The sequence below is a fragment of the Alosa sapidissima genome, chromosome 5 (assembly GCF_018492685.1).
Source record: "Alosa sapidissima isolate fAloSap1 chromosome 5, fAloSap1.pri, whole genome shotgun sequence".
Classification (NCBI taxonomy): Eukaryota; Metazoa; Chordata; class Actinopteri; order Clupeiformes; family Clupeidae; genus Alosa; species Alosa sapidissima.
Genome location: NC_055961.1, coordinates 25,313,550 through 25,326,629, shown reverse-complemented (window position 1 = coordinate 25,326,629; position 13,080 = coordinate 25,313,550). Strand labels below are relative to the sequence as shown.

Below are 13,080 nucleotides of genomic sequence, written 5' to 3'. Positions count from 1 at the left end.
TGTTCAGTGGGTGAAAAGGCATGGAAAAGCATGGAGCGTGAAGCCTCCAGACATCAGTAGAAAAAAATATGATTCCAGAAGGAATGTCCTTTTTTCCTTTTCTTCTCCTTTTTTGTACAGATTTGCTTGTCTTTGAGGATACACATGAAATGACAGTCACTTCTGTTTTTTAGGCTTTGTTCTTGATTTTCTTTTTCCCTTCAAAGGGAGTCTTGCTTGATAGGACAGAATCACCCTCATCTTACAAGGCTGCTGTGAATGATTCATAGATATTGTATGTCTCCTGGTTCACCAAATTCCTCCTGTTGTTTTGTCCACAGTCAACTTTGACCACTTCCAGATCCTTCGAGCCATTGGGAAAGGGAGTTTTGGGAAGGTGGGCACTGCTCTTTATTTGAAGCCTGTGAACCATGCATTAACTGGTCCCATTTGGCTAATTGCTGTTTTTCAGCAGGGTTATGTGCCCAGTTTATCCATCAAGCCAACATTTCACATTTATTTATTAACTGCTGTTTTATTACCATATATGACTGATGTACTGCACAATCACTTACACATCTATCACAGCTTATCCATAGCTTCAAATAGAAATGTTTGTGGACTCATGACTGAGTCTACCTAATAAATGTTTACTTAAGATAAGGTGCAGCGGCTTGCTTGGAAGTCTATTGATTGTGCCTTGGTGTGCAGGTGTGCATTGTTCAGAAGAAGGACACAAAGAAGATGTACGCCATGAAGTACATGAACAAACTCAAGTGTGTGGAGAGGAACGAGGTGCGCAACGTCTTCAAAGAGCTGCAGATCATGCAGAACCTGGAGCACCCATTCCTAGTCAACTTCTGGTAAGAGAATTCTTGTGTGTGTGTGCATGTGTGTGTGCGTGTGTGCGTGCGTGCTTGTCTGTGTCTGTACTTCTAGTATAGCCTCTAATAAAACATACGCCTCATATTGGCTGGCCTATGGAAGGGTTTCTCTGACTTTTGTTACCTCCCCAAACCCCATCCCACTAAATCCTGTAAAGCACAGAGCTCTAGCTGTGAGCTCTAGACGTGGAGACCTGCAGACGACCTGCCAAGCGAGCCGACTAAGATTAATAACCCTCGCCCGAGAGTTGACTTAGCAAGCAAGTCTTTAACAGGGTCTAACGCTCGTAATTTAATATTCCACCTGATATTCGCCGACCTCTCGCTGTTCGGATTCGCAAGCAAGTCTCCTCGTAACCACGAGGAGGACATTCGTGGCAGCGTTTGCACAAAACTGTCCAGTTTGATTTCCAAGAAGTTGTGAAGACCGTTGCTTCACCCCTGGTCCTTATCAAACCCAAATGAAGCTTGGCGTGTCCGTCTCCCTCCCTCCACTGTCTCAGAGCGAGGAGCCTTTCATCTTGTGAGACAGTCTAGACGGGAAAGACTCCATCTACTGGCCAATCAATGGCAATCTTTTAATTGCATGGTATTTTTTGAGGACAATAAGCAGAATTGTGGGGAGGGGCTGCAGAGTGGAGAGAACAGCCAGATCAGACAATAGTGTTTGCCGTGGGGCACAATAAATTCAATACAAAGCCCTCTCTGAATGTTAATGCTTCTGGCAGCACTTTAGATGGCACGGGCCGAGTATGCAGACCCCTCAGCACCCCACCCCCCCAACACATACACACACACACACACACACGCACCTTCCAGAGATGTGCTGCAGTCAGCGGGGCAGCATGCCGGCCGGCTGCTTGTGATCGTCCTAACTGAAGCGCTCAAGGTCAGTGCTAGAGAGTCAGAGATTACCTGCTGCACTGCCCGATGCAGGCTCTCTGTCTCTGTTGCTGTCCCTCATCTCACTTGCTCGCTCTCTCTCTCTCTCTCTCTCTCTCTCTCTCTCTCTCTCTCTCTCTCTCTCTCTCTCTCTCTCTCTCCCTCTGTATGTCATTCTTCTTCTCTTTCTCTTCTCCTGTCTCTGTAGTTCTCTCTGTCTCCATCCCTGGCTCTCTATCTTTCACTTTATATTGCACTTCTTTTTTTGCTCTCACACTAAATGAACACAACTCTAGATTCCACAGTCTGGTGCACACAAAAACAGACAAAGAAAACATTCCTAACCCGTGAAATGATATCAGGGAGGCTTTGATGTACGTGCACTACATGTGCTGTCATTTAGGAATTACCCTCCCATGACTCCAGTGTCTGGATCTTTGTAAAAGCATTAAAAGCAGTAAAAGCACTGAGGACATCTGGTTCAGACAGACCTGGTGGAGTAGTGTTATTGCTGTGCTGTGCTGTCCTGTGCTGTGTTAGTGCTGTGTTAGTGCTGTGCTGTGCTGTGCTGTGCTGAGCTGTGCTGGCTCGCATTCATCAGGATGGCAGTGGGCGTGCTTGGCAGTGCCAGGTTGCAAAGTGGGGCCCGGACTGGAATGAGGGTTGGTGGGAAGAAGGGGGATGTGTTCGGTCCAGGGGGGCCAAAGTAGGCAGACATCTGCATCACCCCTCTGCTGTCCAGGGGACACAACTCTAAAAGGCACAGGCATGGCCAACTGTCCAGGGCTTGCGCAACTGGAAGCGGATATGAGGCAAGCCTGTGTATGGATTGATAATGGGACTTCTGGCTCAACTGGATCTGATGTGAGTTCAGCCTTAAGGGCTTGGGTAGTGTACAGATTTATAATGCAGAATTGGGTACAAGTGGAAGCTTGGGTAGAGATTTATACTGCTGTGCTCGGCATGTACTGGAAGTCGATGTAAAATTAGCATTAAAGGCTTAATACCTAAGTGAAGTTAAAGGAAAAGGTTTTTTTGTTCAACTGGAACATCATCTGAAAAGCGGCATATTTATGGTTATTGATTATGATTATTATTATTAATGCAGCTTTTAGTTTAACTGGAATCGGAACTCAGTTTTTAAAGACCTCATACAGATAGACAACGCTACTTCTGCTTGAGCAAGCAGCTGACATGGACTCTCTGGACCGTGGTAAAAAAAACTGATAATACCTCTAGCTTTACCTGGAATCTGACGTGAATCCGCCCTTAGGGTCTTTGTAAAATTGATACAAGTGAAGTCCTTGAGGAGGTGCATTTTCTCCCCTCAATGCATGACATTCCTTTTGCATTTCAGCCACTGCCATGTTGGCTCGATCTCGTTCTCCACAATGGCTGCTCCGGATGCCCTTGACTTAAATTCTCCCTGACGTTTTTGCATTACATATTTAGGGCTGCATGTATAATCGAGAGAGGCTACAGAGGCAGGATGAAAAATGAATTATGTGAGGCAGGTGTTACATCATGGAGCAGGGGATGCTTGAGGGGACGCGCAGCAGAATGTCTTCAAAAGTTACTTAACAGGAGGGAGCCAGAGTGGGGTGGAACACAGAGACAGCTGGACCGGGATGAGAAGTACAGCGTGTGTGTGTGTGTATGTGTGTGTGTGTGTGTGTGTGTGTGTGTGTGTGTGTGTGTGTGTGTGTGTGTGTGTGTGTGTTCACCTGCTTTAGCAGATAGGTGCTGAGAGAGATCAGTGATGCTGACAGCTGCTGAAAGAACAGGAGCCCTTGACTGATGTGGTCTGTCCGTCAAAGGGCTAATGGTGAATTGATCTGACTCACCGTGGTGTGAAATCTGCTCACTGACTTGCTGTTCACATCACATATTTGCCAATACGATATGTGTTTCTTTGACTGGCTCTGTGTGTGTGTGTGTGTGTGTGTGTGTGTGTGTGTCTGTATGTCTGTCTTGTGTATGTGTGTTCAAACATATGTGTGTTTGCTGTTATATAATAGTGCATATGGGTATGTTTATGTGTCACTCATTTGAACCAGACTGTTTCAGGTTGTAAGATACTCTGTAATGAGTGAGTCTAAAGCCCTAGAAAGTTCTACAAAAAGAGTGGCTAAGCTCCAAGTTATCCCTCTAATTGTGCTCACTCGCTGCACCCTTTAAATGGACCTTTAAATTGCTTTACAGTTTTTCTCGATCGCTTTGATACCTGTGTCAACTCTGACATCACATTCTCAAAACAGTTAACACCTGTGTCTGAACAAAAGCACTCTGGACAAAATGACACATTTTGCTTGCAAAAGGCTGTTACTCTCTCAAAACACTTAAAACATGCAGCAAAAGCAAATCTTGCCTTCAAACACTACAACTTGTTGCCAATTCAAAAACACTCTTTAATCAATCATTACACACTGGGCAACAAAATGCAAAATCGAGTTCTCAAAATGAGCATTTTTGCTATGTCTGTTCTTTCTCATTTTTCTGGTATCAGAAAAAAACTGTGAAAAGACAAATTGTGCTGAATAAAAAAATAATTTATTCATTCCTCCCAAGATGTACTGTCATTGTAAGACATACAGCAAACACCTAGTAAGATACTGTAAATTTCATTGAACTACAACTTTCATCGAAATAGACCTACAGTAAACACCTTTTGTACTGTTTTCTCCACCAAATAGGCAATACAATACTTTGTCTAAATGTGCATTAGATCCATACTTGCAAATAACAACACAGAACAGGCATCTCTTATGTATAATGAATGATTGCTGATTGAAGAATTGTGCAAAGGAGTTTCACACAGGTGTATCAGAGATTCAGACTTATACAAGGAATCTATACCACCTGTGAAAAGATGTTTTCCTTTTGTTTAGCATGGGAAAACCAATAGAGTTTGGGGCTTTTGAATGACACCTGTGTTAACTGTTTTGCAAAAGGGTGTGAGAAATGTGTGAACCCAATGAAAATGTGTGAACACATTCGCAAGAGATTACTTCTGCTGTGCAAAGAAAGTAGTCATGAAGACCAAGTGGGTTCTAGTTTACTTAAGCAGGTAAAAGCAATCGAGAAAAACTGTAACATTTGCACAGCAGTTAGTGCAATTCTCAAAACAATTAGTGCAAACTGCAAAACCTAGTGGATGACCTGCAAAAGCACGTCACTTGCTCAAAATGGATAGTCCATTCCTCAAAAGCAGGTATTCATGTCAATGAAACTGTCAGTGTCATCAAAATTAGAAGTCTTGACACCATCGTTTATGAACAAGATAGTCAAATGGCTTTGTCATGTTTTCATTATGACAGTTCTCTCAGTGTTTTCCAATGCAAAAAAAGGTCAGAACTCGGTGACACTACCTGAACATGCTCAAGACAGCACTATACAGCACTTGCACAGCCATTTGAAAACTACAGTAAAGTTACACATTGCTTAGGTCAATAAGTGAGTAAGTGAGTACAAGACACTGAATACGTACATTTTTACTGTATGCTCTTTACAATTCTAAAGCATTGTGACAGAATTTGATAACTAGTTCAACAATTTTGTATGTAATGACTCAAGCAATGAAATGAAGACTATTAGTTTTATTTGGAACGACTATTCAGCATTCATAAGTATAGTTCATTTTGACTGACATGACATAAGCAAATGATAATGTTAAAAAACAGCAGAGAATTGTATGAAAGCAACTGATACATGTCCAAAAGTATTTGCAATTTGTTCAGAGGAAGGAGAAATTGCTACTATGATGTGCATAAATGACTAAATGTTGTGGAGGTTGAACTAATAGTTATGAGAATTTTCATTCTGATCTGAAAAAAGCACCAAAGCGACTGAGAAAAACTGTAACTGTTTTGCAAGGGTGTGAGAAATTTGGGAACCCAATGAAAATGTGTGAACACATTCGCAAGAGATTACTTCTGCTGTGCAAAGAAAGTAGTCATGAAGACCAAGTGGGTTCTAGTTTACTTAAGCAGGTAAAAGCAATCGAGAAAAACTGTAAAAGGCCTTAACTGCATGTCTGGCCAACACTGAAGTCCCCATCAGCAGAGCAGCAGTATCTATATCTGCCAGTGCGTGTGTGTGTGTGTGTGTGTGTGTGTGTGTGTGTGTGTGTGTGTGTGGCATAGGGGTGTGTGTGTGAGGTGTGTGTGTGTGTGTGTGTGTGTGTGTGGAGGTGTATGTGTAGGTGTGCAGGGACGTAGGAGTGTGTGTGTGTGTGTGTGTGTGTGTGTGTGTGTGTGTGTGTGTGTGTGTGTGTGTGTGTGTGAGAGAGAGAGAGAGAGAGAGAGAGAGAGAGAGAGAGAGAGAGAGTGTGTGTGTGTGTGTGTGTGTGTGTGTGTATGTGCGCACACAAATATCTGCCTGCTGGTGTCTGCTTTTGGCCAGACTCAGGAGCATCTTCGAGGTCACAGGAGCACCTCATGTTCAAAAAGCAGAATGACGCTGTCAGGCAAATCTCACGCCAAGAGAGCGTTAATTTAAGAAACATTAAACATGCCCAGCAGTGACCAGGTGGGGAGGCCATTTTGAGAGATACGCTGCTGCTGATGGTGCTGTTACAAAACTGCATCCTCAGGTGTTTTTTTTTAGAAATCCCTCAGTGGATGCTTGCTCTGCCAACAAAAAAGGAGATGGCCGTACAAGGACAGGGGGGCATTAATGGAAAAAAAATGTCTTGCAATTTGCTAATTGGCTGCGGTAGCCATCACTTTTTTCCTCTCGTCATCACAGTGTAATGGCTACTGCCATGTCTCGTCCACTTTATTTACTGGTGGTGCTGAAGTCTTGGGTCTTTCATGTCTAGAGTCACTGGCAGAAGCGTGAAGACTTTTTAAAAAGCTCATCAGCAAAAAGCAAGAAAAAAGCCTTGAGAAGCTTTTGATGGTTTTTGTCTCGAGTATACTAGAAGGGGCTCAGCACTAATGTGTCAGTGAATTTGTAATGAAGACTTTCATTTTTTAATGAGATGCTGTCACAATATTTGAAATGTGAGCATTAGCAGTTTGTACCCAGTTTTGCATTAGTATGCGTAACATTATAGGCCCAGTGAAAAAAAAGCTTTTTATGGCCACAAACGATGTCCATTACTGTAAAAAAACATGGAGTGGATAGGGTGAGATTTGTTTACGGTCTTCATCATAGGAGAAAGAGCCTCAGGCCATTTTGCATCTCCACACAGATAATGACAGCTGACGCCATCCTAATTAGAGTTTGGGGTGTCTTTAGTAAACTGGTAAACAAGTCCTGAGAGAGAGAGCAACCAGGGTGTATTCTAACAGAAAGTCCTTGCTGCAAGTCACACACAGACACACACACACACACACACACACACACACACACACACACACACACACACACACACACGCACACACAACAAAGAACTGGGCTCTAACTTGGACAGAGCTTGGAGAATGCCCTTTGATCTACAGTATAAACAGTTTTCTGATGTTTTGGAAAATAAGCCCATCTCAATTATGGAATCTCTCTGTCCTTCTCTCGCCTCTATCTGTATGTGTTTGTGTGTGTGTGTGTGTGTGTGTGTGTGTGTGTGTGTGTGTGTGTGTGTGTGTGTGTGTGTGTGTGTGTGTGTGTGTGTTGTGGTTGTGTGTGTGTGTGTCTGTTGGCATCAATAAAGAGAGAGCGAGAGAGAGAGGGAAAGTGTGTGTGTGTGCGTAAAGAGAGAGAGTGGGAGGAGTAGGGTAACTGTGCTCTTTTGAGGAGCTCCCCTGACTCCTGCATCACAAACTCACTCCACCCCCACCTCCCCTCAAACCTTCATTCAATGTGAGGGGCTTTAAGTATTTTTCAGTGTTCTCCCTTAATCGACTCCACTGTGGGAGTGAGAGCAAGAACGCACCACTGAAGCATGAGGAACAGGTCTTCCAGAAGTAGCTCTGTTCCTGGCCAAGGACTCTGTGTGGACCACTCTGTTCCCTTTGGGTACCACACACACACACACACACACACACACACACAGACACACAGTCTCCCTTATACAGCCTGTTCTTCATGAATATTCAGGCTGCGCAAAGTCAAATTTGTCCTCCGACAGATGGAGCGATTGATATGCATGCTACTTCCTGCCGCTCATATCCACCTGACGCACCTGAACAGGGAGAAACAGGACCTCTCTCTCATGGCGCTGTGACATACAACTCCACCTATAGTGTGACTGATGGGCGGCTCGGCTGCCATGATTGGCCACCAGCTATCAATGTCTATGCCTTGTCTCCTTCTTGTCTCCCTGACAAAGTCATTTACCCCCCCCCCCAAAAAAAAAGAGTTCTGCTAGAGGACTTTTGTCGTCAATCTGTCCGCCTGTGCAAGCCGTGCCACCCCCCCATAGAATTTACAGTCTGCACCTAGAATGCGCCCAGTCCAGCTGTATTTCATTCCCAGCTCATTCTGCTCCTAATGGGATGTCTGGAGTAGAGGGTGGTGGGGGGTGTGTTCGGTAGATGCCCGCTACATAGCGAATGAACAGTGTTTCACTGCCCTCCTGTCGCCACATCAGAATGGCCCCTCTGGATACTTAACGCTCCCGTAATGAATATGCCCATTAATGATGATCGCTGTGCTCAATTGCCATAATTTGAGGGTTGAGGAATTAAACGAATGTGTCAGCACCAGAGTAGCCATGAAGGATTTGAGCTTTCTGATTTAGAGGCATAGAGCTATTCAAAACCAACAATAAACATAGTAATGTTTAGGACATAGATATGTAGCACAGGAATCTATAGGAAGTAGGCCTACTATATGTCCATCATCAGTAACACAAAAGTGTCCTGGAGAGCCCCGTTATGAGACTCTTAATTATGGAGCAATGTGTACGGTCCCTGGGCAATCGGAGCTGAAGGACTCAAACTACAGGGGGTAGACACGCTAGTCTCCTCAATCAATCAACACTCAGGGGGCAAGGCAGCACTTGCGCATAATTGAGAGAGGAGATGCACCGTGGCTCAGAGCAATCATCCCCAAACAACCTTGCCACGTGCCGGAACATCGCCAGTGCCCTTGAGGTGCACGGGTAAACAAGGCAGGGAGAACAACACAACAGTAAATGTTTCTTGTGCTGAAAGTGGTTGAGTATGGAGGCTAACAACACCATTGACATTCCCAAGCGGCTTGCCTTGCCCACTGATGTCACTTATACTTTTGCCATGTGTATTTGTGGGGAAAAGCATCACGAGGTACTCAAAAGTAGCACATGAATGCATGCAGAAGTTGTCTTTTAGTACTGAGTTAGATGTGCCCTGTCCAACACTTGTTCTTCTGAAATGGCTGAATGATCTGGTACAAAACATTAGACAGTAAATGTACTGTGCACTGAAAATCTAGCCAAGAGTTGCCTCTGGCTTATGAATGCATTAAAAAGCCTTGTGACTGTTAAACAGTAGACAGATGGACACCGGCACATCATACAGCCTATTAAAGTTCAGCTCAACTTGGGAAAATGTGGTTGTTCTCTGGGGCATTTTATTAATTATCTGACCAGGTGCATGGGAAAGAATTTATTTCTGCAGAATGTTGAGTCTGAAAGTGAAATGGACTGTATGGTGATATCGTAGATCTACAAAATTGTTGAGATATTCCAAATTCTGAATAGTTTTCACTTTCAACTTAAAGCAGCTCTAAAGAGTTTTTTTACGTTAAAATAAAGTTTCCAAAATCACTTTGATGGCTCATAAACCCTTAAAAAGGCGAGTGAGCCTACAAACGATGACAGTAAATGTCTGACCGTGAAAAGTTGCCGATTCCTCAGTTTATGTTCGTAATTCAAGTCAGCGGTTAAGCCGGAGGGTTAGCTAATTTTATGCCTATACTGGCTTCGACAGCTGCAGAGTACAGGATAGGCTACTTACAGCAATACGGAACTCTCTACAGACTGCTGTCCGTGCATTGCCTCTATATTGTATTCGAGTTATGTTAGAAAGACGTTTATTATATCAACGAGTTAATTTATTACTGCTGTTCAACTGGGCAGGGACCCCGAGAGCAAATCTTCTTTAGTGTTTCTTTAAATAGGAAGTATAATGGTTTGGTCTTATGATGTACTTTATTTTTTGGGAGGCCTACAATATACTTTAAATTACACATTGTTACTTATCACTAACTCTAATTCTGTGTATCTGGAAATTGGTCAGATCTAATTTTAGTATTTTAGTAATCAGTTTTTTAAATCACCCAAGGATGCTATAGTTGGTGGGTAATATCATGACTTCATGACTGAGTGATGAAGAGACCTGACCTCCTGCTCTCTCCCTCTCTCTCTCTCTCTCTCTCTGTCTCTCTCTCTCTTTGCCTCAGGTACTCGTTCCAGGATGAGGAGGACATGTTCATGGTGGTGGACCTGCTTCTGGGAGGTGACCTGCGCTACCACCTGCAGCAGAACGTGCACTTCTCCGAGTCCACCATCAAGCTGTACGTCTGCGAGATAGCCCTGGCTCTCCACTACCTGCGCAACAAGCGCATCATCCACCGGTGAGAGAGTAAACAATCCTTTTACAGTAAAGCAGGAACTGCAACCACTGGTGATCTGTAGATGCATTGCTGGTGGTCCATGACCATGCATTAAATAAAGTAGTGTGAATAAGTGTATCACTGTTTTTCATTCAGTGGTGGTCCTTATGTTGTTTACTTAGTCAGAACGGTAGTCCTTGGGTTGCCATCAATTTAAAATGTGCAGTCTTTCAGTAAAAGCACACATTTTGTGAAATTCAGCAAACTTCAGTAACTTTCTGTCTGCTCTGGGTGTGTTGATATGGAAAAAGATCAAGGCAAAAAAAAAGCCTTATAAATAAATGTCCTGGGTAAGAGGAAGAGAAGGTCGAATAGTAGGCCAAGCCGTTGCTGGATTCCTGGTTTGATCCCAGCTCCTCCTGACTTTGTGTAGAGGTGCCCTTGGACAAGAGACAGAATGCACTGCTCTCTGCCTGAAGGCTTGGCCTACTCTTTGGATGCCAGGCTTGTCAGTAGGGAAAGCATTCATTGTGAATAGCTATTTATGTGTGTGGTGTTTTAAAAATGTATGAAAATGAAAAAGCTGAGAATAGGACAGGATAGATAGGGTAGGATAGAGCAGGATGTATTTGATGTACTAGTACTTCATCCCTGATAAGAAATTATTTATCATAAGTGTGTCCTTAACATACAGGCATACACATTTAAGCCCATACCACATTAGTTACATATTTTTTTAAAAGCATTTCTATATCACTTTTATATAACTTACATATAAAAACAGACCCCATCTAATTGGTTCTTTTCCTGAGACGTGGAGCATTGCTATCGAATGACTGTGAGAGAATAACTGTACGAGAGATACACAGAGACAGACTACTGTGAAACTGTGTGTGGCACGTGCTCCATGAATCACTGACGGAGGAGAGCTGGAGAGTGTGTGTGGTGATCAGAGAAAGGGCCTTCCCAGAACAGGAATAATGAGCAACTTTAGGCCCTCTGGCAGGCCTAATTAATCACACCCCGAGTAACGGATTGCACCATTTGCTTTGTGAATTTATGGGAGATTACTTTAAACATTCCCTTTCAATTCTGACACAGTGCCCTGAACATTACACATAGCAACTTGTTAGCTCTGTTGATGCAGCGGAGAAGTTAATATGATATGTTTCCGTAAGCATATTGATGTTTCTCCTCTCAAGGCCTTTATGCTTTTTGCTCCACACTCAACATCAGATATTTTACCCTCATCAGTTGGAGGACAGAGACATTTTAATATTCAAGTCATCTGTCAGAGAATTGAACACACAAACCACAGCAGAGGGAGAGAGGAGAGATCAACAGAAAGAGGGCTGTAAGAAACAAACAATGACAAAAACAAATAAATAAATGATAGATGCATGGAAACAAGATAAATAGATAGATCGACAGATAGATAGATAGATAGTGTGTGAGCGTGCACGTGTGTGTGTTTGCATGAACCTGCACATCCCTATGGTTTTCCAGTGTCCCCTTTGCTTTATGACATCAGAGCGGTTCTCCCTCCAGCACTTGTGACCTGGTCCACTGGGACTGGCCTGCGGTCAGGGCGCCAAGACAGACACAGGGGCCTATGTTTCTATTTCTGAGAAAAACAGCTGCTCAGAGAAGCTTCAGTTATTAACGCATGACTACTGTTCAGTTAATGCAATTGTACAGAGACCAGCTTTCCAAACCAGTGGGGAAAAAACAAGAGCACTGAACAAGCAAGCTTGTCCTTTAGGAAATTTGGCAGACAGATTACCAAGGTGATCAAGTTACAGGATTTATGATATATCAGTTATCATATTATTGTTTGTCATATTATAGCTAGGGCTGTCAAAATAACTGATTCATTTCGATTAATTAATTTGAGAAAAAATAACTGATTAAAAAAATTAGTGCAGATTAATCGATTCCTTATGACCTTTGACCCGAGCCGTTCTAGTCAGTAAAAATTAGACTGTAAAATGAAGGAGAGAGAAAAAAACGTGCTGCCTGGATCATTGATTGGAACAATTACTTTTAAAAACGCCCTGATGGTGTTGATAAACAAAGTGTTGAAAATAAAGTCCTTTGCAATGTCTGCAGCAAGGAATTTGCATATCACCGGAGTTCATCAACTCTATAGTCGCACATCAATGCAAAGGAAGTGTTGACATTGAGGGGAGTGTTAATTTATTTTCATTGTGTCCCCTAGGTTATATCTGTGGCCGGAAATGCCTTGTATGTGAAGAAAAAACTTCTTCCCGAAGCAGTTTTGAATTTATTTCCTCAGCATATTAGGTCATATCATAGATTATTATGGCCATTATTTGAACAGTGAAAATAATAATAAGAGTTTTTGAAGTTTAATGTCACTAATGCTGATTATTCAATGATTCATTTGAATTTAAATATTTAAAATACTTTCACAGCAAAAATGATATATGTGATTAATTTAGATTAATTAATCACAGAGTATGTAATTAATTAGATTATTTTTTTTAATCGATTGACAGCCCTAATTATAGCATTATGCTAATTTTAATTTTTGTAAATTCATGCAATTATTATAACAGGCTTTCCTTAATGATGTAAAAGGTTATTCATTAAGATTTATCCGCTTTTGTACTAGGTGAAACAAACCTTACAAATAACAATTCTCTGACCTTGTAACCTAGTATACTAATTATGGTAGTACTGTACATTACACACTTTGTACTGTAGAATTGTGAGTATATAGTATTTTATTAATAGATTTACAGTAACAGATTATAATTGGAACTAGAAAAAAATGAGTGAGAGGACATCAAATAAAACATTTATAAAAAGAGTGGAATGTTTAATGGAGATATTTAAG

The 13,080-nt window shown here is 42.3% G+C and overlaps 1 protein-coding gene across 3 annotated transcripts in view; it reads left to right on the top strand.

Moving 5' to 3' along the window:
• Positions 1–13,080, top strand: part of stk32a (serine/threonine kinase 32A) — a 47,814-nt gene that overhangs the window by 4,099 nt on the left and 30,635 nt on the right. For all 3 annotated transcript variants that reach the window (XR_006032084.1, XR_006032085.1, XM_042093859.1), the window contains exons 3-5: positions 321–376; positions 691–842; positions 10,068–10,241. Coding sequence is in view for 1 of the 3 variants with exons in the window: in XM_042093859.1 (XP_041949793.1) it covers positions 321–376; positions 691–842; positions 10,068–10,241 (382 nt within the window). In the remaining 2 variants the exon portion in view is untranslated. The remainder of the gene's footprint in view (positions 1–320; positions 377–690; positions 843–10,067; positions 10,242–13,080) is intronic.